The sequence below is a fragment of the Micromesistius poutassou genome, assembly GCF_964030765.1.
Source record: "Micromesistius poutassou genome assembly, chromosome: 6".
NCBI classification, from domain to species: Eukaryota; Metazoa; Chordata; class Actinopteri; order Gadiformes; family Gadidae; genus Micromesistius; species Micromesistius poutassou.
In genome coordinates this window covers 18,951,614-18,978,177 of record NC_140276.1, presented here as the reverse complement: position 1 = coordinate 18,978,177, position 26,564 = coordinate 18,951,614, and the positions used below count along the sequence as shown (strand labels likewise).

Genomic DNA, 26,564 nt, shown 5'->3' with positions numbered 1-26,564 from the left:
AGCTGATGAGAAGAGTGGATGCCCTCACAGCAGCAACTCCACAACAAGGAAAACCTCCAGCCACCAAAGAGGAGTTACTACAGAGGTACGCAGACATCTTCACAGGATTGGGCGAGTTTCCTGGAGTACATCACATACACATTGACCCCAGCGTCATGCCTGTGAGTCATGCATGCAGAAATGTACCCCTCTCTATTATGGACTCACTGAGAGAGACACTCAAGGACTTACAGAACAGAAAGGTGATAGCACCTGTCAACGAGCCTACAGAATGGGTGAACAGTCTTGTTGCCACAAAGAAAAAGAATGGTGCGCTAAGGGTGTGCTTGGATCCTTGTAACCTGAATGAGGCAGTCAAGCGCCAGCACTACTCCATTCCTACTCCCGAAGACGTGCAGAGCAGACTAGCTGGGAAATCCATCTTCTCCATCTTAGATGAGAAGGATGGATACTGGCCGATTAAGCTAGATGAGCCGTTGTCTAAACTATGCACCTTTAACACGCCGTGGGGCCGGTTCCGCTTCCTCAGACTCCCATTCGGGATCAAGTCTGCAAGTGAAGTGTTTCAACAGAAGAACCTTTGGCAACATTCCAGGGGTGTACGTCATAGCAGACGACATGATTATTGCAGCGTCATCAGAGCGGGAGCGTGATGCAATACTGCAGAAGGTAATGGAGAGAGTGAAGACTGCGAATGTTAAGTTCAACAAAGACAAGATTCAGTTCAAGATCGACACAGTAAAGTATATGGGACACATCATCATGGCAGCAGGACAGAAGGCCGACGACACAAAAATCTAAGCGATTGTCGACATGCCAACCCCAGAAGACAAACAAAGTCTCCAACGTCTGCTGGGAATGACAAAATTCCTGGCGCAGTACATACCAAATGAAGCCTCACTTACGGCTCCTCTCAGACAGCTGCTGAAGAAGGATATAGCGTGGCAGTGGTGCCCACACCACAGTGCAGCACTACAGGCACTGAAGTCTACCCTCACACAAGCCCCAGTGCTAAGGTATTATGATCACAAGCAGCCGCTGACTCTACAGGCTGATTCCTCAAAAGATGGACTGGGCGCCTGTCTGCTGCAGGATGGCCGTCCAGTGTGCTATGCCTCACGGGCGCTCACCGACACGAGAGGCATAGAGGTACGCACAAATAGAGAAAGAGTTGCTTGCCATTGTGTTTTCTGCCAAAAGGTTCCACCAGTATGTCTATGGCAGACCAGTAACTGTGCAGTCCGATCATAAGCCTTTGGAGGTCATCATGCGCAAGCCGCTGAGCAAAGCTCCAGTGCGGCTGCAAGGAATGCTTCTACAATTACAGAGGTATGATCTCAACGTAACATACACACCAGAGGGCACATGTACATTGCCGACATAGCTCTCACGTGCCACGGCGAGTAGAGACGGTGACAATATCAACGAGAACCCCTGTGACGAGAGAGTTGTGTATGCCTTGGGAGCTACAGATGCTCTGAGTGAGGAGACACTCAGCCAACTGAAAAGGGCAACGGCAGCAGATAGAGTGTTACAAGCTGTGTGTGAGAAACACGTGAAAGGCTGGCCTACGAAAAAGAAAAGTCTGGACAGGAAACTACACAGCTACTGGCAAGTTAAGGACAATATCAGCACTGAGAATGACATTGTCATGGTCGGAGACAAAATCGTAATACCCGAGAGCTTCAGGAGCGTGATTTTGGAGAAGCTGCATCTGGCTCACCAAGACGTGCAGCGCACAAAAGCCAAAGCAAGAAAAGTCCTATACTGGCCTGGCATGGGACGAGACATAGAGACAATGGTGGCGAAGTGTGTGCAGTGCCAGCAGCTACAGCCCAAACACCAGGCTGAGCCACTCATACCACATCAGATACCAGAATTGCCCTGGATGAAAGTCGGAGCTGACATCTTCAAGCTACATGGTCAGTCTTACCTGTTGTTAGTAGATTACCTGACAAAATATCCTGAAGTGCTCAACCTGTCTGTATTAAATAGGCCTATAAGTTGTAGATGGTTTGGTCTATTATCTTTGGTTCCAGAACAGCGATTGTAGATAATGTTAGGCTTGAGCTGATTAACATTATTTTAACGGGACCACCGTTACCGTTACACGTTAGCCGTTGTTATGGTTACATGCTGCCAGTCCGACATGGCCCCATTCCGACACTGCACTTATTTTACATGCCCTGAAATAAAGCTAAAGCGCATAGGCTAATATCTGTGGCTCAGGACCAGACAGATCAGCCCAGGAATAAAGTCAGTCAGCAATAAACTAATTTGCTCATAATGAAATTATTTCACATCTCACTATTTTTTCACTGAGATGTCCTCTGTTAACCTGAGCAAAATGTGGTTCACATAAGTACACCGATCAAGGATATACTATGTGTTGTTTAGTGTAATAAATTTTTAAATACTTAATTTAAAAGATGGAAGGTTATTGATTAAACATTTGTGTTTAATATCCAACTGTTTCATTCAATATGTCGTTCTGATTAGTCTACTGCAGCCTGTGTGCGTGTGTTTTGTCCTTGTGTGTGCAGCGCCCCTACAGCATAAAAATGGAAACACAGGTCCGAGAGGGACCACTGTAGAGGTACGTAGGACGGACCTGGTACTGATTTGTGTACTGCAGGTCTATCAAAGGTGCGTGTAGCCTATACTTTGAGAAGTTATCTGTTATCTATATGTTGTATAATCATGAAACAAAGCAAAGGAGTTTGAACTGTAAACTGTCATTTAAGAGAAAAACGATTGTGATTATTTTCGTGAATTTTATTATTTTGGCAGGAATTTCTCAAAGTTCATCTAGTTCAGGTGCTCAATGCTCATTGAAAGGATATTGGCCCACTGAATACGAAAATACGCAAAGCAAATCTGATTGGTATAAGATGTTGTATCCAGCAGAGAGCGCTATATCCCTGCAAGTGCCTCTAAAAGTTTGGACTACGATTAGGCTATTTATTTAATATTGCTAGGATTATTATTATCCCTACATCTATGAGTTGCAACCGTTATATAACCTTGCTAGCTTTCATTTATACATTTGTTTCTGTTAAATGGCCTGTTAAATGTTAAATCTTAACAAAGAAAAAGGGCCTCAATTAATCGCGTCACGCCACGTGTTTGTATGAGTGTTGATATATTGATTTCTAGAATGATTCCAGCAAACCTAATTTGGTAAGCATATTTATAATTCATGCTTTACTTAATGCTCCAAAAAAGTGACCAGCTTTGCTCTCATATGAGGAGGGTATAAGTGTGACGGTATCTCTTAAAAAAGCCTAACCTTAGGCAAACTGTTTTAAGTTCTCTTCCACTGACCCTAAAGTAGGCCACGGTAGTGCTGCAGCCGGAATCACTAATGGACAGTTGCCGGCAGATGTTGCGTGGGTCACCGCGGGTTTAAGGAACGGCTTCTGTTTCCTGGAAAACGAACATCTGCAGAACAGACTGTAAGTAAAAAATATGCACGGCTGTCCGTCCAACACAGCAGTCCCAACTATTATCTCGCGATAGCAATACAAATACAAGGGCTAACCCTAACCCTAGAAAGAATAAAAAAGAATAGCTACAACTTTTTGGATGTGGCTGTTTGTGAAGTCTACACATTTCTGTTCTGTTTTAATCCTTAATCCAAATTGTGCATGTATGGGGCGCCCCAGTCGCTCACCGGGTAGAGCGCGTAGGCTACTATTAAAGGTCCCATGGCATGCTATTTTATGGATGCTTTAATATAGTTGTTAGTGGGCCCCTAATACAGTACTTGAAGATGTTCAAGAAATTCAGCCTTGGTGCAGAGTTACAGCCACTACGAGCCAGTCCCACAATGAGCTCTCCACAAACGTGTCGTTTTTAGAGGCGGGTCAAGGTGGGGGGTGGGGGTGTGGCCCTGAGCAGCTTGCGGCCACGGTACCATGCGCTAGTGTTTACAGTGGAACACTGAACACTCCGGGTGCTCTAGATCTAAATAATATCATATTATATTTAGATATCTATATCATATATATTATCATGGTCAAAAGCTGTGTTGCGTGTTATGCGCCATAATACCAACAGCAGAACGGTTATCCAAATAACAAAGAACACTTGCGTTAGAGTGTGTGTATTCACACACACACACACACACACACACACACACACACACACACACACACACACGTGGCGCACGGTCCTAGCTCATTGTCTCATTGGTGGGCCAAATTCTCTGGGCGGGTCAAGCAGAGAAGGGGGAGGTAACATGACCCCATATGACGTCATATGGGGCCGGAAGCCAAATCGAAGCGTTTCAGCGATCCTTTTTTCAAAGAGGGAGACGGAGCAAGATAGCTACTTCTCGGTTTACACCTAACACAATTTTTAGCTACTGGGGAACCATAGGGAGGCTATGGGAACTCAACTTATGTTAAAGTTGAGTTAATGTTAAAAAACCTCATAAAGTGAAATGTTCATGCCATGGGACCTAAGGCACAGTCGCAGCGACCTGGGTTTGATTTCTGTCCATGGTCCTTTGCTGCTTGTCCTCCCCTCTATCTCCTATACCTTCCTGTCTATCTCACTCTATCACAAAGCGTAAATATGCAAAAATAAATACGAATGTGTGTATGGTTTCTTATTAACATGCTGAGAGTCAAATTAACGCTACGTTTATTTGTCAAATGTACAGTAGGCTACAACACAGGGTCATTCTGGGCAATACAATTCTTATGGCAAGGCAAGCGACAACATAGTCAGTTAAGGTACAAAAAGAGTCATAAATAGGGCATAGCAAAGGTAGCATAGTATACATAATAGAATATTATAAAAGTAGCATAGTATACATAATATACACACCAATAACAAAAAAAGCACCAGCATGTGGTTGTCCTGGTACCATGACGCCAGTTCCTTGCCCTCCTCTCCATAGGCGGTCTCGTCGTTGTAGGAGATCAGATCATGATGGTGGTGTCGTCCGCAAGTTTAAAGTGTAATTCCGGCGAAAGTTTAACCCAGGGTCTTTTTCGGCATGAAAACAGATAAAATAAGCCCTCCAGACACTTTCTTTCGTTGATCAACCTTGTAGAACTTGCCTGGAGCAACGCTAACAGCCCAAATGGCTTACAGTGCATTGGCTAGGGGCAGTGCGTGGAACGCTTCCAAATCTGCATTTTTTTAACCACTCATATTGCTTAAAATAGCACCAAACCTCTGCAGTAGCATGACTAGGGTCCCTACACATAAAACAAAGCATCAACAATTTAGTTGGCATACCGGGAGTTTATTAAAAAATACTGTTTTACAAGTCTGTGCCTTACCGGTGATAAATCCATGTTTACAGGAAGTCCATACAAGTCGATTAACGAATGCACCAGAGTTCAGTTAAAGGAGGAAAGTTTTGGAATTTATAATTCCATGGAAATGCATGTTAAACTCCAATAACTCCAATAGCATCGTCACAACGGCTGGAAACAACTAATCACTGAGAGCTCCTACTTAAATGGCTACCGTAAATAATATAATAGAGGCGCCAACAAATTTTACTTAAAGTTGTTAGTAGTTTATATAAAAACTATATAAAACTAGTCTATAAAAGTAGTTTTATAGAATTTAACTTTTCCAAGTGAGCCAGTGTGTTATTTATCATTGGAGACCGCTTTCAACCCGTTTCATTCAGTCCTTCTAGTTGCAGAGATCGCTGGTGCTAGGCTAGTGCAAGTCGATGGGAACTGCTAGCTTGCCAACAGTTTACCCGAGGCAAACCAATTATAACACCAGACTATCTATGTCATGGTTTCTCAACGGGAGCGGTACTGCCCCCTGGGGGGCGTTCGCACAACCTAACCTTTCAAATCTTTTTGGTGCAAAAATAGGCTACCTGAAATAAATAACCTATTTTCATTTATGGGTTTCTAACCCCTCTACTGTCTCAGCTACTTTTTACTGTCTATGCTCTAGTGGTCATACAGCACGGTTCGGTCCTGCACATGCCCGGACTCTCGTTACTTCAGCTATCGTCATGATCTCTATAGTAACACTGATAAACATAACCCAAGTTCGCGGGTTAACAGTTCAATAACCAACACATCACAATCAAACATGGCAAAAAAAAATTGGGGGGGGGGGGGGGCACCAGAGGATCAGGGTAAGGTTGGGGGCGTTTGCTCAAAAAAGGTTGAGAACCACTCTATGTAAATGTCTGTGTTGATGAATATTGTTAGAAATAAAACTACCCTTGCATCGCATTGCATTTCGTTTATAATCCCTGTAGTTGGAAGCAGGCTACGGCAGCGGCGGACTGATATTACCTGGAGTGCGCTTCTCTGTTTACGTTCTGCTGTAGTGAATTCTTTGCTACACCGGAGAAAAGTGAAATTCTGCCGCTGCTGAGAAATGAGTCCCTCAAAATGTAATGCGATCATTGCGATACAAGGATAGTTTTATTTCTTAACATTATTCTATCAACACAGCATGAACCGGGTCTCCTCGTCCGTCCAGTCTTTCTCATTGTGTATTCTCTACAGCCTTTAACTGAACAATTGCATAATAAACAGTCAAACTCTTGACATGAAAAATTATAATTTAAATCAACATATATGTAATCCGGGGCATATAAAGACTGGGACCAGAAAATAATTACTTTCTCTCCATTGAAACCCATTCATATTTTACGATCTCATAGGTCCCATGGGGACCACCGGAAGGGGCGGTAAATACGTTTTCAAAGATCGTTCTGTGTTCTGCCTGACCTGAGGAAGACGCGCGCGCGCACACACACACACACACACACACACACACACACACACACACACACACACACACACACACACACACACACACACACACACACACACACACACACACACACACACACACACACACACACACAAACACACACACACACACACACGAAAAGCGTTTCCATTCTACTCTACAAAGTTGGCAACCCTGTGTATACATGCTGACAGACATTTACATTGATAGTCTGGCGTTATTATTGGTTTGTTCCCCGGGTCCTATGTTCCCCGCTTTTCCCAAAAAGGGTCCTATGTTCCCCGCTTTGTATGTGACTGGGGAACAAAGGACCCTTTTTCAAAATAAGGGTCCTATGTTCCCCGCTCTGTTCTTTTTTCCACCATCAGTGCTGATTGCCATCAGTTACAGGCCGTTTGACGCACATATCCAAATAGGCCTAGATGAGCAGAGATTAGGCTGTGAAAGGGTTTTGTTTTTGTCACATTTGGACAGTTTAAATAAACAAAACTAAATAAACAATAAATACTACTAATAAATAAATACTAATAAATACACTGAATACTAATAATAAATAAACAATAAATAAATAAATACTAATAATAAACTAACTAAGGGCCCTATCTTGCACCCAGCGCAATTGACTCTACACCGACGTATCGTTGCTAGTTTCACACAGATTGTTCATATGTGTGAAACTGTATAGAAATAGCATGTGGATTATGGAAACTTTTTTTTCCATGTGGGGTAAGATAAGATACAAGATACAACAATTTACAGTCTAATCTCTCCTCATCATATTTGGATATGCGCGTCACGTGGCCTGTAATCTACCGTAACAAAATGCTGAATTAAATCAGCGAAGGCATAGTCTTATGTCATGCAATTCGGCAATTATGGAAATTATGGTGGAAAAAATAAGCCCTTTCAAAATATTATTAGGACCTGTTAAGGAATCGCGTACCGGGGAACATAGGACCCTTTTTGGGAAAAACGGGGAACATAGGTACGCTCCCCTGACCCAGAATGCTAACCAGACCATTAACATCTTCCCAAGTCCTACCTTCTGCTGCGCCTGGCCACCTGACCCCAGGCCTATGGCCAATCATCTTCTCCCTCTTTGGTAGGCTGGCCTCCCTTTCTGCCTCAGTGCTTGAATCTACCTCAACATCAGGGGTGCTGATGTCCTGCGAACTGTGGGTTACTTCCTGTCGCTGGACTTCAACCCACTGACTCGATGCACTTCTTAAGAAGTAGCTATCAATGCGGGTTCCCCGTGTTCCCTCTTCCAAGCACTTCATTTTCCCTTGATGGATTCTCAGGCCGTTCAGAGTAGTAACCTTCTGCCAGCCACACACACACACACCTGCAGCTTCTTCTCACTTAAGTTTGAACTAGAGGCTTCCACCGACATGCTTTCCTTACTCATAATCAAATTCGTTCCAGGGTCAGTAACCGTGTCCATCACAGGTGAGTCATCTTCCACCCCTGCTCTCGCTGACTCTAGGGGTATTTTTCCATTATGTCATTTAGTAGCTTGGTGGGGTGTAACCCATAGCTTAACAAAGCCTGGGCTACTGCCACAATGAGCTGCTAACCCATTGCGGCCGCGGCGGGGTCTATTTCCTCCTGTCAGCCGTCTTCAATCATAATTCTCCTTGTGGTGAAACAGACCTAGATGAAATTGATAATCTTCGTATCTGACGTCATGATCCACATTTTTTCGTTCAGAGTAGAGAAGTCTAGAGTCTAGACGGATCGGGATTCATTCTCAGCTGCTGAGATCGGAGCCAGTTGAGTCAATCATGGAAAGAAATATAAACTTGCACGGAGGATGATGATGTGTAGTTTAGTGTGTCACCGGTCGGCCACATGTGTTCAATAACAGCTGAGGCGTGGGTTCTGTTCCGTCTGTATAACACGAGGGGGACCCGTACCAGCCTGGGAACGCAGATGAATGTTAAGTCGCCATCAATAACATTTATTTAAGAGCTTTTTTTTTGCAAGCACAGGGACAATTCTAAAATTGTTGCATGTACGTCACGCCCACACACACGTACAACATCTCGACACAAACATTACATACACACATGCCGAACATGCAGCCTTACAAAGGGGGGACACACACACACACACACACACCATTTAAAGCAGCCAGCCCAGTAGGCCTTCAAGTGTGTGCGCTCCAAGCTAATGGTGTGTTCCAGATGCCTCGGACACCAGCCTTCCGAGGTCAAAGTGGAGAAATCTCCCAGCTTTCTTGCGGCATTTCTCGGAGGCACGCCCCCTTTTGGTTGCACCCCCTTGGCATTCTGAGAGTATACCGAGCTCAGTGATGACACGCAAAAATGGCAGAGATTTATTTTCTTTGTATTTGTACCACGTTGGTCATTTTAATGTCGATTTTAAATGCTCTTACACACTTGATTACATTGCTACTTCATTCCAGTTACCAATGTATGCATTGCACGATCTTTCTGTCCGTGCAATACAATGTAAAGTTGTGTTGTCCGTTTTCGAACTGGTTTGCTAAAGAGGCTAATGTAGCTAACAATAACAATGACTCGATCACAAAGATGGGAACGCTATAAGTGCTACGAGACAGGAAATTACGTCACAAGTGAAACTCAGAAGGCTGGTGTCCGAGGTATCTGGAACACACCATAAGCACGTACCACAGGAAACCCACTCAGAGGTCCGCAAGCCCTAGTATTATCGGCACGTTCATATCGCTGGGAATTATTGCAAACATTTTTGCGACATCAGAAAGTTCTCGTGAACGACACCTCATGACACTCCGATGATTCTACTTCCTTTCAGCAACTGGGGCCAGATTTTGATAACAGATGGTGTGTTCCAGATGCCTCGTACACCACCCACTCGAGTTGCTCTTGTGACGTAATTTCCTGGCTTGCAGCACTTATAGCGTTCCCGTTTGTCATTGGCTTGTCATTGTTATTGTTAGCTACATTAGCCTCTTTAGCAAACCAGTGCCCTGTACTACGAACCTCGATTAGTGGGTTAGCGAGGTATGTTGTGCTCAAAGCCTGGGTTAGCTGGGACACGAAAGACGCTCTCTTTTAGCGTTGCTCTATCACCATGGTCACTTGTGCTGTCAACCAAACCTAATGGTGTGTTCCAGATGCCTCGGACACCAACCTTCCGAGTTGCAAGTGGGGAAATCTCCCAGATTTCTTACGGCATTTCTCGGAGGAACGCCCCCTTTTGGTCGGCCCCCTTGGAATTCTGAGACTAAACTCAGTGATGACGCTCAAAAATGGCTGCGCCCGTGAAGAGATTTATTTTCTTTGTAGCCTATTTGTACCACGTTGGTCATTTTAATGTTGAATTTTTTTAATTTTAAATGCTCTTACACACTTGATTACATTGCTATTTTATTCCGGTCACCAATTCATGCATTGCACGGTCTTGCTGTGTGTGCAATACAATGTAAAGTTGTGTTGTTCGTTTTCGAGCTGGTTTGCTAAAGAGGCTAATGTAGCTAACAATAACAACGACTAGCCAATGACAGGACACGATCACAAAGATGAACGGGAAGTGCTACGAGACAGGAAATTACGTCACAAGTGCAAATCGGAAGGCTGGTGTCCGAGGTATCTGGAACACATCATGAATTCCGAGTGAGGCCGACCAAAAGGGGGCGTTCCTCCGTGAAATGCTGCAAGAAAGCTGGGAGATTTCCCCACTTGCAACTCGGAAGGCTGGTGTCCGAGGCATCTGGACCACACCATTACAGGACACATGAATGCCACTTATTTCCCTTGGACGTGTGTGATGTTGACATCACGTTAACACCATTAACATGTCATATATCCCAGCACCTCTTGCTTCCTAGAAACATCACACACCTTAGCCACACACACTATCATCCTACCTACCTACCTAACTACCCACACACTCTACACACACTACCTAACTCCACGTCCCACCTAACTACCTACCTACCTTCACACACTTACATCCTACCTACCTACCTTCACACACTTACACACTTACATCCTACCTACCTACTTTCACACTTACATCCTACCTACCTACCTTCACACACTTACATCCTACCTACCTACCTTCACACACTTACATCCCACCTACCTACACACACTTACATCCTACCTACCTACCTTCACACACTTACATCCTACCTACCTACCTTCACACACTTAGACACTTACATCCTACCTACCTACCTTCACACACTTACATCCTACCTACCTACCTTCACACACTTACATCCTACCTACCTACCTTCACACACTTACACACTTACATCCTACCTACCTACCTTCACACACTTAGACACTTACATCCTACCTACCTACCTTCACACACTTACATCCTACCTACCTACCTTCACACACTTACATCCTACCTACCTACCTTCACACACTTACACACTTACATCCTACCTACCTACCTTCACACACTTACACACTTACATCCTACCTACCTACCTACACACACTTACACACTTACATCCTACCTACCTACACACACTTACAAAGCGTAAACATATCTTTGCGCTCGGGACGACTGCTGACGGACGGAGAAAGGGCATGATTTTATTTATTTTTACGGTTTGGGGTGTTTTTTGTCGTCTACGTTTCACATCACCTTTGTGATGTTGATATAGGGTCAAATGAATCACCTTTGTGATGTTGATATAGGGTCAAATGAATCACCTTTGTGATGTTGATATAGGGTCAAATGAATCACCTTTGTGATGTTGATATAGGGTCAAATGAATCACCTTTGTGATGTTGATATAGGGTCAAATGAATCACCTTTGTGATGTTGATATAGGGGTCAAATGAATCACCTTTGTGATGTTGATATAGGGTCAAATGAATCACCTTTGTGATGTTGATATAGGGGTCAAATGAATCCATGTTGAACTCAGACTACAAAATGGCCGTCTTTAATCAGAATTGCATGTTGATGTTCTGTGCGAGATCATAAACACAGATATTTCAGTGACAGTATTTTACAGATGAATAGGACATGTGCATGGAATAATAAGAGTGAAATCATCAGCTCTATCAAATAAAAGACTGAACTTAGAATCATGTGAAAACCACAAGGTACATTTTTCTCAACTCTTCAATAGTTTCAACTTAAACCATGCAAACATGCTAAATACAATGCTTTATAAAAAAAGACTTTCACAAGTTACACTTTTAAGATATTCAAAACTTATTCTGATGGCTATATGTTTGGTCATAGCTATTTTCCCTGATTTGGCTAACAACAATAAATGAAAACATTTATTCAGTGTCATTTGGCAATTTTCTAATTTACAAACAAGCCCTCATTCCATAAGTTAACCACATGCAGGGTTAAAGAAGATGTCTAGGTCATGAATATTTACGACTTGATTTCCCTATATTTGGTTGTTAGCATGACATTGGTGGGGGTGGTGGGGGTGCAGCTGTTCGGGGGCAGGGGGGCGCTATTTCTCTTGTTTCAGATTCTACTGTCTGGTCATCGTTCTGCTGGAGTGACTCCTCATTACCTTCTGGAAGAGGTCCTCTGAAACCACATTTAAACATAATTGAAACAGTTGAACAGTTGAAACGTTTGGCCTCTATAAGGTAACATAAAATGTACTTTATTTATCCCAGACAGGAAATGTGGGTGCAGTAAAAATAATTAAAGATATTTTAAAGGGTTCAAAGTAATTATATGCAAATAACTGCACAAAATATTTGAAAAAAAACGTATAGATTATATGAGTTTGTAGTATCGAGAGAATCTAGATATGTTGTCGTGATGGTGATAGCGTGGTAAAGGCCTATGAGAGTTTATTTTTGTACAAACTAAAATCCAATTCCAAGGTGTATGGATAGGTGTAGTCAGTCATGTATGGCTCATCTCTAAATTCTTGTTTCAATATTTACACATGTGCGTGCTCTGAATTCTGGCACCTCACAATCTCATGTTTTTAATTAATTGACATGTCAAACAGATGCAGACTCACCATTCTTGAAGCCTCGGGAGACTGACTGTGAGAGGGAATTTAAACAGTCTTTAGATGGCCCCCCAAAAAGTTCACAGTTATGTCGTATGCCACAGCGTCTAAATGTATGTTTCCTATTTTTTTGATAACATAATATAACAATGATAAACTTGATTTCAGCTCAGCTCTACATTGTTTTTTTTTTACAGCTCAATCTAAACGTAATATTTGTAGAGCTTAAAACAAAGTTTACAAAGGGCTTTAACATACACAATAAACATAATTACCTAGATAGAAAATCCAAAAAGTAATTAGTGGGCCCTAAACGACAGTAATGCTAGCCCTACTACAGCCATGTCGTACTCACAGGAGCCTTCCTGACTCTTGGTGAAGCCGACCTGACGGGTGGTGCAGGCCCGTCCGACTGGGCTCGGTCCACCTTAGGGGCTGGGTTGCGAAAACAACACAAAAAGGAAGGTTGATAAATGTCCTTTTAACAATGGTGAAGGGGTTAAATCTCTCTTTTGACTGTCACTGGGAACCTCCCAGTATAACCAGTTCCAAGACACATAGCCTTTGTACAGCAATAAATACACCATACTAGAAAGAGCCCTTTAAAGGCCCAATGCACCCTAGCTGTCAACATGTTTGTGATGTCATGTGGTCATGTGACTAACTTGTGGTGTGATGTCATTTGTTAGTGTGGTGATAACTAAAAGATTGTGTCACCATGTGACATGACATACTCGATACTCCTGGATGCTAGTGATGTCATCATGTGATGGTGAGGTGACAAACTCCTGGATGTGAGTGATGTCATCATGTGATGGTGAGGTGGAATACTCCTTGATGTTAGTGATGTCATTGTGTGATGTTGTTGTGACATGCTCCGTGATGTTAGTGATGTCATCCTATGACGTCATGGGTCGGTACTCACGGAGGGGTCTGATGATGGAGTTCACCGCGTGGACGACTCCGTTGGTGGCCATCAGATCCGCCTCCACCACCGGCACTCGGTTCACGTACACTGTGTAATTACGCTGAAGACAAATGGGTAGGATTCAATATACACATTCAAGCAAACAAGTAAGATTTAATATACACACTCAAGAAAACAAGTAAGATTTAATATACACACTCGAGCTTCACTAAACACTGTGTAGTTATGCTGAAAACAAACAGGTAAGATGCAATGTGCACACTCGAGCCTCAAGATAAACACTTAAGCTTCACTAAACACTGTGGGGTCATGCAGAAAACAAGTTTGATATCCGTGAGGTCGGGGGGGGGGGGGGGGATGGGTCCTCACGGATATCATATTGACATTCAAAATGTTTTAAATATCTTCAAAGTGTGACTCATGAAAGTGTTTTTTTTAAAGCATTGTACATAGCATGTTTGCATGGTTTAAGTTGAAAAACAATTTAAAACCATGTCCACCAAAGTGGAGGAGAAAAGGGGGGGGGGGGGGGTGCATACCATTCCCATCTCCAGCCTCTCTCCCAGCAGCGGCTGCAGCCGAGTGTGGGTCGTCACTCCCCCGCTCACCAGCATGCCCTCCCCCATGTGGTACTTCAGCACCCGGCTCAGCTCCTGGCTGTTTTCTGGAGCAGATAGATAGACAGGCAGACAGGCAGGCAGACAGACAGGAAGACAGACAGACAGACAGACCCATACACATACACATACACAATAGCTGTTATAAAGTCATACAAAAACCGTAACATCCCTCATAAGACCTTGGGACAACGTATTTACTCTGTGGTCTGTGCGTCTCTCCTCCAGGCTATATTTCCATAGCCACGGGACACCGCTCTCTAAACAGACTCTAGGCTCACTTCTCGATGCCTTTATTAGGCTCAGGTCGTACGTTCGTTCCTCCGGGTACAACAACAACAGCCCTCGCACTCTCCAGCCGCCCAGCTGTTCGGCCCCGGCTGAGGAATACAAATTGACGTGCATGGGGGACTGTTGCTGTAAACGCTTAGCTCGACCAGAGTCATTGGTGTACAGGCTCCCACGTATAAACAACAAAAGACAATGTTGTGCAGCTATTCTTCTTCCTTCCCGTCTTTTCTCCATTAGGTAATGCATAAACCATTCACGGCCCCAGGGCATTCAGACCCCACCACCCCCATAGTGCTACCATCTCCCCTGTGGTTCTCTGGACAAAGCCCATCCTCTGTTTCCCACCCTGTCCACACAGCTGAGGTCCGGTCAGGACAGAGGGACCCCGGTAGCCTTGGAACAACTTGGACAACTTTGGCTCCCTCACTTATTTTGGTCAGAAAGTTGGACCCCAGCTCCTTGCGTTGTTGTGCATCAGCTTCACTGCACATCGGTTTGACCCAATAAACATCTGCCTGTGATATCAATGTTCCAGGGAAGTGGCCAGTAGTTTGCCTGTGGCGTCGAAATCATCAGTCTGTTCAAATATAAGTTAATATACATATATGTATACACCTTTTTTTTTTTTTACAGAGTATAGTAGCCAGCCTTCTCCCGACGCACCAATGGGTGATGTGGCCCTGTGGTGGACTTACGCAGGAGTCTGTTGAGCTCAGGTCTGGGAATAGCGTTGAAAGCGTCGTTGGTTGGAGCAAAGATGGTCAACAGATTCTGTTGGTTCATCAGCTCCGTCATACCGGCAGTCTGGAGGGCGCCTGTCAGCAGACTGGAGACAGAGATACAGAGAGGAACGTTTCACTTAAGATAGATAGAAAGATGATCCTCAGAGAAATGTTAGTTTTTCAGTTGCATAGAAATCCATGTTTTTCAGTCACATAGAAATTCACATGACAGAACAGTCAGAACAGAATAGCTCCTGTTAAGAGACAGGTAGTGATTAGCAATAGCCTAATAGTAAAAAATATATATCTTCAAGGTAGTAGTAGTAATGATGCAATTGTAAAGAATGTATTAATGTGTTTCAGTGGGCTCGGACTGAAACTGTCTTTGCTTTATGCCTTCATTTGCTTTTTAACTGGTGAAATTAAAAAATGTAAATCCTTTCTCTATTGGGGAAACAGAGAAGTGTTTAAGTGTAGGCCTGCTGCACAGTGCACAGCCCCGTGTGATTATGTCTTGTCTCATGACTATTAAAGGATCAAAGCATGTTGACAGTTTACTCCAAAATTAGAGGCCCAGACCTTAGGATTGAAGGATTATTGTTATTATGTTTTTTGATTTCTTTTCAGATTTTAACAACTCGTGCTCTTGAAGATAATTACACACCAAAATGCAGTGTCATTATTATCTTGTAGAGGGAAAACAAAACAGAGTGTTTATATTTTTCCTTATCTTCCCTCCCTGTTATCTTACAGCTGTTAACCACCACCACACAAAGATCGTCACCTCAAAAGATAATTTATGTTTTTTTTTAACAGTTCAACAAACAACCGAACCAACTAGAGACGTGTCATGGCCAGCAGATAATAACCAGTCCAAACAATCAGTTGTGTGATTACAAAATAACCTCCTGGTTCTTCTAACCGACCCAAACTCCAACCACTACCAACCAACATTGTTGTTGGGTCAACCATGAAGACTTGTTTCCTGGTGTATAAATCACTGCATGGTGCTCGATCCCGTTACTTTATGAGGTCAAAAACAAAGGGAACGTGAAATGAAAAGAAAATCCAAGGCAGCCGTGCATGTGCCCTGACACACGGATCAAGGTGCTGTTAAAACCTCACTCTACAAGAATTACCGAAAAGACCATAAAACAGCCATAAAGAGACCGGGGGGGGTGGGCATTCTTCATACCAGAAAAATGTTAACTTTTTATGACAGATTGTAAATGACCAACCCTGTTGGTTATTCTTCCCTGACCTAAACCAGAATACGCACTAACCCTCCAAAAAAACGAAAAAACATAAAAGAGCAGTTCTTGATTTGGTCCACTGGTCAGCCATACCTGAATCGGTCGTCTGCCTTCAGGACGTCCATGATGGTTCCGATTGGTGGGGTGAGGACCTTGTCCATAGTCAACATGCTGGCGAAGCGGCCCATCTTGTCGTGGGCTGCGATGCAGGCGTTCTCAATGCACAGGTTCTGGACAGAGACACGGGAAGGTCAAACCACTCGTAGAGGTCATTCGTAGCTTCAGATGCACTCAAAGCTGATTAGTCGATTGACAGGTCTCTTTCGTTTTTGTGCGTATTTTGCGTCAGAGTAGGGTTTTGTCTAGGATTATGGGATGCAAATGTGAACCAATAGCTAACTTTATTTGTACATCGGGGGTGTTAAAACATTGATGTATTGTTTCCCTCTTCGACCAGGTGTCCTAATGAATGCTAATGTTTGATTTCTTGCAAATTGCAATGGAATTTTTTTCAATAACTTCAATGCTACATAATTATAATTTCACATTGGATGTCAATTAATGCCTGTAAGGAGCCATGGTCAATCAAAACTATATAAACAGGGACCAATCTTCAGATCAGACGTGATATTGGCACAAGCAAATAAAAAAGACTCCAAAACTTCCAAAAAGACTGCAACCATTCAGACTTCAACAAGACTGAACACAACAAGAGCTAATGAAGGGCTTAGTAGTGTAATCTTTATTTCAGGCAATGCCAAGTCTTTCCCTCAACTCTTTGTAAGGTTCTTTATTGCTGTTGCCAAAATAACATCCCGAATAAAGAGATGACGGCAGTACTGGGTCTATCCTCTGCTGGAACCTTCCCTACCTCTCTTAAGGAAATATCAAAATAAAACTCTAGGATAGGGGCCAAGATAATCGAGTACACAGTCTGGTGGCTAAGGTGTTTCCAGCCAAAAGGTTCTGGGTTCAATCCCCAATATCCGCTGGCTAATCTTAGACGTCCTTTTGAATGAGGTTCCAAACCCCCTACCTGCTTCTTAATGAATGTATCTAAAATAGGATTCACTGTAAGTCGCTCTGGAAACTAGCATCTACTAAATAGTCCAGTCCCTAGTACACGTTCTACAGTCTGCTCCATTGTGTACTTAAAGCACTAAGTGGCTTTTTGGCTGGGGTAGCCTCCTCTTGTCTTGGTCCTGCACTGTGGTGCGTCTCCTGAAAGAGAGCTAAGGATCCCATCGCCTCGGAAACAAAGCAGTAGTGAGAGGCCGTAGAGGGGTCACGGCTGCTCCCGTGGTGACCACTGGCGTCCATTTTGTCATTGCTTGTCGGTAATAAAACACACTCACCCACACACTGTAGACGCCCCCCCCCCCCACACACACACACACACACACACACACACACACAGTCTGGAATGGCTTAGAAGTCTTGGGACTGCAGGAAAAGGAAGCTACGCAAAAGGTAGCTTTGAAACGTTAAGGGTTCATCCATGGGAAAATCAGGAATTTTCTTGAAATATTCACTTAAATTGTTACATTCCGATGCAATCCTTATCTTTGCCCAGCATTATATAAAACAACTAGTTAATTTAATCGTAATTTGATTGCATCTGAAAAGAAAATTGTCAAATGGAAAAAATGTGGGTTGGGTTTTATGGACCAATTTAAAGCTGTTGGTACCGCGCTGTTAAAGGAAACGTTTTCCTGCTCCGTCCCCGGAGTCTTGGCACATGAATCCCCGATCTAATCAACGCTAAGACTGTAAACGTGTGCAGATAATGACGCTTATTTCCACGGAAGAAGCTGTGTAATCAAAGCAGTTGCCTCTAAGATAAAAAGATAATGGAATAAAGCTAATGTCAAATAAATAAACAAGCGTGTAATGAGACGTTGTTGGCATGGACACCACCGGGGCTACAGTGGTTCTTTGTGGTTCTGTTCCTGCTGAAGCTCAAATTCAAGGCACATGGTGGATGTGGATTAGAAGTTACATTTCAAACAGGCCACTTGAAAGTGTCCAACAGTCCTCCAAAAAACCCAACAGATTTATCAAGTTATGTCAATAAGATTGGCCTTGGGCATACAAAAATACTTCTTTAGCAGGTTATGGAAAAAAACGAACTGACAAACTCTTTGAACCAAAGATTCCGTTGCATGTGAATATGGTTTGAGAAAGTCCTACACAATTGTCAAATATGACTCAATGCCTGAACTGGTATACAGTATACAGCAAAATGTATCCCTTATGTCACCAATAAAAATGTGTCCCATTTCTGTAAATAAATGTTGTTAATGTCGGTAATCTAGCGCAGCAGATCATTTTAGCGGCTCACTGGGCAACGACAAACACCATGTCATTGCGACGATCAAAGTAGGTTATGTTGTCGTTTACATTTACATTTAGCAGAAGCTTTTATCCAAAGTAACTATCCCAAAGTAACAACCATTCATACACACATTCACATAGCGATGGGGGAGTCAACCATGCTAGGCGACAGCCAGCTCACCGGGAACAGTTAGGGTAAAGTCTTTCTCAGAGACACCTTGACATTCAGGTAGGAGGAGCCTTGGATCGACCAAGCAACCTTCTGGTTACAAGCTCGACCTCCTGATCTAAGTCGCCCCCAAGTCTCCAGTCTTAGGTTAACCATACGGCTTCCTGTCAGCCATAATTCTCTCATTCATTTTTCTAGCTACCTCATAAAGAAAATAAATGAATGAATGACGGAATAATTACCAATTCAAATACATCAAAAGACCTGTCAGACTACATATCATAACATCCACTCTTGGGATGTGTTCAATGTGTTGGGATGTGTCCAAAGTCACTTACAATAAGCAGACGCTGAAACACTACTACCGATACTCCTGAGAAAGACACAGGGAATCATTTCTCCTAAAACTGGCTACCGTTTCCAACAAGCATCCAAGACCAAGGACAAACATAACTATAAGCAGCAGAGGAACGTGAGAGACATTTCCGTGAAGGAAGTGGCACCATCCAGGAGGGGTTGCGTATAAGCAAGGGAAAGAAAGGGGGAGAGAAGGAAATACAAAGAGAAAGAGAGATAAAAAGGGAGAGAGAGAAAGAGGGAGATGGAAATAGGGCGATTTGGAGAGAGTGGGAAATAGGGAGAAATGTAAAAAGAGAGACAGAAAAACGAATGACTAATCCAAATATACAGATCGTCCAGTATATATATATATATGTATATTTTAGCCACACTGGGCTGAAGTCTATTACTGTAAATGTAATATGACATTGTGATGATGGATTTGCGGTAAGGTTTCTACGTACGTTGCGGTAGACGAAAACCCTGAGCTTGAGCCCTCCTAGGGTCTCCAGCTCCTGGCCGTGGTAGAGAGACTTGGAGCTCAGCTGGGTCTTCAGGACATGGTTGTTCATCAACTTCCTCATCTCTCCGTCCATCGTCAAGCTCCCTACACGACACAGCATCAGGGGTTAGGGTACATAGGGTTAGCACAACATAGGGACAGCACAACATAGGGTTAGGGTAGAACACACACACACACACACATGAAAACACAAAGACACACACTGAACAAAGTACACACACAGTTTGTGTGTGTGTGTGTTTCTGTGTCTGTAAAGATTACGCTAGAGGACCTTTGAAGGCGTCGTCCTGGGGGGCCAGCAGGGTCAGGGCCTCTGTCCCAGACAGAAGGGGTCCCAAGCCAGCGTCCACAAACAACTTGTGGGCCTTGGTTACTGTAGAGCCCTCCATCAGCTCCAACAGGGTCTTAGCTAAAGAGAAGGACGAGACCAACCAGTTAAACACCACACCCACTACTTCTACTACTACTACTACTACTACTACTACTACTACTACTACTAATGATATGATACTACTACAATACTAATACTTATACTACTACAACTAGCTTGTACTTCCAACTACAACTGCTACAGCAGTAACTACTTCTTACTATTACTACAACAACCACATCACTACAAATACTTGTCTGACTCCCAGTGGAAAGGTACTCGGTTTGATCCCCAAGGCCTGCAGCCAAACCTCTAGGCTTCCTTTTTCTAGACCCTACCGCGCCGCACTGCCAACCCCCTGTTGCGAACGTTTTACGATGTCTGCACAGGCCCTCCACAAGTCAGAGCCTGCCCCATTTTCGAAGTGGGTGGGTGCAGGACATAGACGTCCTCCAAACAGAGGCGGAAAGAGAGTAAATAGGGCTTAAATATTACTGTAAGTCCCTTTGGATAAAAGCATCTGCTAAAAGAACTAAAACAGTAGTCAAAAGAAATAGTACATTGTTATTACACAGTATATAGTAGAAAAAATAGTATATATAGTATGGTACTCGCGCAATCGCGGTGGTCTACCTTATCTGAGCGACTGGGCGGTCATACCTGAGTCGGGGATCAGCAGCTCGTTGATGTAGTGGATGACGCCGTTGGTTCCCAGCTGGTCGGTCTTGGTGATGATGGCTTTGCCGTTGAGGGTCATGTGGTCTCCGTCGCAGCCCACCTCCAGCACCGTGCCCTGCAGGGTCTCCATGGGCATGCCCGTGACGATGGCCTCAGCGCACTGCATGTGCTTCAGGATGTGGTAGTTGAGCAGGTCTGCGGGGGGGGGGGGGGGGGGAGCGGATCAGCGGGGTTAGGAGTCTAGGGAAGACTGGGAAGACTATTTGCATGTTTACATTTACATTTACATTGAGGGCATTTAGCAGACGCTTTTATCCAAAGCGACGTACATTTGTCACAAGAAGTGAAACAATATATCGCCGTCGGTACAGTAAAGATGTTCATAGAACCAAGTGCAAGTACTAACAGTCGCCAGGCCAACCCCATTCCCCGTGTACAGCAGTGATAGCTAGCTACTGCAGATGCTACACAACTAAGTACATGCTACACAACATGCATGCACGACACAATTAAGTACATGCTACACAATTAAGTACAATGAATGAATACAACATGCATTAAGTGCGTTCATCAAGTGCCAGGACGTACAACAAACAATAGTGCAACAGACAAATAAGTGATGTGAGTTGTATATGTGAGTTGCTGCCCTGTTATTGGGAGTTGTAATCAGTGATCAGCAAAACGGTGTCTATGTTACACTTCCTAAAGATAATGCTGTGCAAAGGTAAGTGTGTGTTTGTGTGGTTATTTGTTGTGTTCAGAAATCAGTCTTTGCTTATCTGGGCCTATCTGTTTGTGCAAATAATCAGTCTCTATTTTATTAGACCTTTATTTGTCCAGGAAGGTCCCGTTGAGATATAATATCTATCTATAATGTCTTCCAGGGAATCCTGGCCTATTTACTGGATGTATGTGCAAGTGTGTGTGTATTTGTTGTATTTGTGCGTGATCTGTCAAAACATGTGTTTTGACAGATCACGCACATGTGCATGTGTGTGTGTGTCTTTGTGTGTGTGCACTGTCCAATATGTGTATGCGTGTACTGTGTACGCATGTGTTTGTGTGCACTGGCTTCAATCAGGGAACCCAACTATCCCGGAGGAAACAGTGTCCCGCTGAGAAGCAGGCCTCCCCGTCGGCCTCTCATCTGGTTCACCTCTCAGAGCCACAGGGTCTCCCAGGATGCGGTTCAGCGTCGCTGGGGGGATCTTCTCGAAGGCGTCGTTGGTCGGGGCAAACAACGTGTACTGCCCCTCACTCTCCAGCATGGTGGTCATCCCTGCTGCTGCTAGGGCCGTCTACACACACACACAAACACAAACGCATGCACAAACACACACGCATGCACACGGAACACACACACGGAACACACACACACACACACACACAAACACAAACGCATGCACACGGAACACACACACGGAACACACACACACACACACACAAACACAAACGCATGCACACGGAACACACACACGGAACACACACACAGAACACACACACACACACACACACACACACACACACACACACACGCACACAGTAAGCTTACGCTTTTTATTTTAATTATATTTTTTTGTCCTGTGTCATTCTTAGGTCATACTGTGTCATGCTCACAACCACAACCTCACACACACACACACACACACATTGTTTTAACCCAACATCTGCAACTAATATAAATGTCTGAGTGAAGTTTGACAGTGGCTGCAAATCTTGAGTCGGTTCCTATATAAGAGACCCTCAGATATCAATAGCTTATATGCCAGCCTTTCCTGATAATTGATAAAACAGAGCAATAAATGGCTGCTTGACTGTTGATTGAGGGATAGATTGGTCGGTGTTCATCGGTTGTGCAACACTCACGCGCAGGGTCTCCAGGTCGTCGTCTGTATCGATGAAACTGTGGACATTGTTGGAGATGGCTGTGATGACGCGGTCCACCACGTGCACTATCCCGTTGGTCGCGTGCTGGTCGGTCTTGATCAGCCGCGCGCAGTTCACCGTCACGATCTGACAGGAAAAAGTTATTGAGGGTCAGTCTGTCCATCGATCGATTTGCCTGTATAGCTATCTATTTGTATATCTACCTAGCTATCGCTCTATCTTTCTATATATATTTCTATATCTCTCTTTCGAGCTATCTATCTGTCTATCTGAGTATCTATTTATTGATCGATCTATCCGTCTAGCGACCTCTGGGCAGTTGGCTTAGCTCAGATGGTAGAGCGGGTTTACATGTAACCGGAAGGTTGCTAGTTTGATCCCCAATACCCCCTAAATGAGTGTCGAGGTGACCTTGTGCAAGACACTTAACCCTAACTGCTTCCGACGAGCTGGCTGTAGCCTTGCATGGTTGCGTCGGTGTGTGAATGTGTGTTATGTAAATGTTACTATAAAACTTACTATCCAGTTATTTTGTCAGTCTGGTTATCAATGTATTTATTAGATAATCTAATACTTTATTTATTTATACTTCTATTTATATTAAATCAGTTACATTTTACAGTTTTACAGTTACTGGCTACCACAGGTTTCAATGAGCCTGAGCACATTCCAAGGCTCTGATTGAAATGATCTCCCCCCCCCCCCCCCCCTCTCCTCCGCCTCTCCCCCTCCCTGTGGGTCTGCTCACCCCGTTGGGGTAGTGATGGATGTGCACGTCAAAGTCCTGGTACATGGAGGTGAAGGAGGAGCCGTGCTTGAGGTCCTCGCTGGTCAGCCTGCGGTCCACCATGTGGTAGTGGAGCGCGTTCAGCAGCTCGATGTTCACGTTGCTCACCAGAGCGTCCAGGATCTCCTGCAAGGGGGGGGGGACGCAGACGCACAACATGGAGCGGGTCAAAGGGGGGAACCCCTTCTCCATTCTCTTATGTAGGGGAAGATTGCTTCACGTGTGTTGTGCAATCATTTATAACAACGCCTCTTTCTATTTCTATTTGCGGCGAAACAAGCATGAAGCAGTAGCCTACTCTCTCTAGTATTAGGAAATGGCCGGCCGTGACGGTACTCTTGAAGGCGTGAAGGGGTGAACACATGATGTGCCTTCATCAAAAGCAAGAGGTGGATTAAGGGGAGTGTGCAAGTGTATGCTCAGGTACATGCAACATGTGAACACCAATAATTGCTTATGTGTTTGAATGAAACATGGACGTGTACTCACAAACACACTTACACGCTCACACACACACACACACACACACACACACACACACACACACACTGATTTGAGAGGGAGGGGGTGATACTGACGTGGGGCAGGGCAGACCAGGCCTGGTTGCTGGGGGCGAAGAAGGTGACGCTGCCTGGGCCGTCAATCTCCTCCTTCAGCTTGGCCCTGTCTGTGTACATCTGGGTGGTGGTGGCCCCCGCCACGCCCAGCGTGTTGTAAATGTCCACCAGGGGGAGCGCTGCGTCCAGGGAGGGGAATCAAAACGTTATCTAATATAATCAAATGTAATCCGATCGCATAGAATGTAATCTATTGAAGAATATTATATTCTGATCTAATCAAATTTAATCTGATCGAATCCAACCAGATTCTCTGAGTCTAATTTAGTCCGATTTTATTTGATCTTTTATTATTATTACCTCATCTAATCCAACCTAGTGTAATCTAATGTGAACTAACATAATATAACATAATCTGATGAAATTCAACCTAATCTAAAATAATATGATCTGATTTTATCCAAATTTATCAAATTTGATCTCATCTGATCAAATGTAACATAATATTATGTAATCTAATAAAATGTAAATAAAATAAAATCTGATCATAACGTATCAAACTTTATTTGATGTAATCTAATATCATATAATGTGATATAGTGTGATATAGTGTAGTGTAATATGATATAATCTCATATAATCTCATAAAATAATCCAATATAAAGCAGCCCTGATAGACATTCTCTTACCAGCAGGGCAACCCTTTTCTCCGGGGATCTTCTCATAACCAGGGCAACACTCGTAGCTGATCACCCTGCGGACAGAATGTGAACACAGGTCAACACACCATAGTAACCTCAGCATAGAAATCGTACAACCTCATAGTAACCAAACCATAATAACATGATGAACGCAACTATCCATCCCCTTCGTCACATAAGTGGAAAGGTGGCATTGATTATACAACGCGGGTTAGATTCCAGATGACGGCAATGTTGCCTGAATAAGACGGCATTTTTCCGAATACTGGCCGTTGCCGTAAGGGTTTTTGTAAAATGCTCTGACTAACAGAACCCAGCTGTGCACTCACAAATTATTCAGCATCTTGTACACCGCTGGAAAATCAAATCCATTTTAATAATGCAATATCTGTACTGCAGATGATTTGATCCAATACACCCCAAAACTGCCAATAGGAGATCGATCTCTCTCTCTCTCTCTCTCTCTCTCTCTCTCTCTCTCTTGTAAAATACTAATTTTTCCAGGAAAGCAGAGGAATCTGCAGAAGGCAACCCAGTGGAGGTGGGGGTCTCCTGGGGTGATCTGTGGTGAGGAGACGCAGGAGCTCCCGACCACAACACCAGCTGGGCCGGGGAGACCAGCTTCCTACCCTTGGGTGTCTCATGGCTGCTGGAGCCTGAGAGACTCTCCAGCTTCAACGCATTCCTATACGGCCCTTGTAATGTTTAAGAGACAAAAACGCAGACCCTGGCATCTTCTGGCTGTAATTAGTCTGTGTGTGCATGGTATACCGTAGAGGCATTTGCAAGATCAGAATTTCCTTTGAAATAGAATTATCTGAAATGATCTGGAACAACCTTTTCAGGAGTGACGTTGTCCAATATCTGGAGGGTATTTTGGATTTGTTACTTTCGAAACATAAATCTTCACTTCATAAGTGTGCTGTAGTGATTTTTTGTGAGTTACTATATCACAATTTCATATCATATAGTAAAGCAATACCATTACAGTTATTATATATTCTCACACACACACACCCACACACACACACACACACACACACACACACTGCAAAGGTGTCAGCATTCAGCTCCTGTGAGGGGGGAAGGAATGTTTTGAAGATGGCGAGAGAAGGGGGGTCGGAAGGGATGGGAGAGGTAGAGGAAGAGAGGATGTCAGAGGGGGTAGGAGGTAGGGAGGGAGGGGGATTGATAATGATGAAGGAAAGAGATGGGAGACTGGGTGAGGTAAAGGGAGAGGTGGAGGGGGGAGGGAGGGAGAGATGGAGAAATAGAAAGAAGTAGATACGAAGGTTAGAGGAAGAGAGAAGAGTATGAGAGCGGTTGGAATAGAGAGGGGGGGGGGGATGGATGGAGAGAGAATAGGGAGAGATATGGCGAGAGAAAAAAAAAGAGCAAAACCGAGAGGGAGATGAAAAGCAGTGTGTGTGTGCGTGCTTGCGTGCGTGCGTGCGTGCGTGTGTGTGTGCGTGCGTGTGTGTGTGTGTGAGGGAGGGGGTGCAGTAAAGTGGTGTCCAGGGACAGGGAGCCAGGCTGATGGAGAAACCAGATGGGGGAACCTGACACAAGGTCTCCACACAAACACAAGTGGAAGCTCCGGATCTCAGACAAAGTCAACAGGCTGAGCGCCCGAGTGCTGGGCTCTGCTGAGCGGACGCCGCTACGAGTCCGAGGCGAGGCAGTAGAAACCCAG

The 26,564-nt window shown here is 44.0% G+C and overlaps 1 protein-coding gene across 1 annotated transcript in view; it reads right to left on the bottom strand.

Annotated features, from left to right (window-relative positions):
• Positions 1–11,643: 11,643 nt before the first annotated feature.
• tgfbi (transforming growth factor, beta-induced) overlaps positions 11,644–26,564 on the bottom strand; it is a 19,181-nt gene continuing 4,260 nt past the window's right edge. Inside the window, exons 3-17 of the mRNA XM_084469578.1 lie at positions 24,860–24,924; positions 24,192–24,349; positions 23,575–23,739; positions 22,806–22,952; positions 22,096–22,237; positions 20,922–21,134; positions 20,163–20,300; positions 19,833–19,975; positions 16,620–16,756; positions 15,247–15,377; positions 14,183–14,307; positions 13,641–13,743; positions 13,071–13,150; positions 12,725–12,749; positions 11,644–12,276 (exon numbers count right to left, since the gene is read on the bottom strand). Coding sequence (XP_084325704.1) covers positions 12,218–12,276; positions 12,725–12,749; positions 13,071–13,150; positions 13,641–13,743; positions 14,183–14,307; positions 15,247–15,377; positions 16,620–16,756; positions 19,833–19,975; positions 20,163–20,300; positions 20,922–21,134; positions 22,096–22,237; positions 22,806–22,952; positions 23,575–23,739; positions 24,192–24,349; positions 24,860–24,924 — 1,831 coding nt within the window. The 3' untranslated portion in view covers positions 11,644–12,217. The remainder of the gene's footprint in view (positions 12,277–12,724; positions 12,750–13,070; positions 13,151–13,640; positions 13,744–14,182; positions 14,308–15,246; positions 15,378–16,619; positions 16,757–19,832; positions 19,976–20,162; positions 20,301–20,921; positions 21,135–22,095; positions 22,238–22,805; positions 22,953–23,574; positions 23,740–24,191; positions 24,350–24,859; positions 24,925–26,564) is intronic.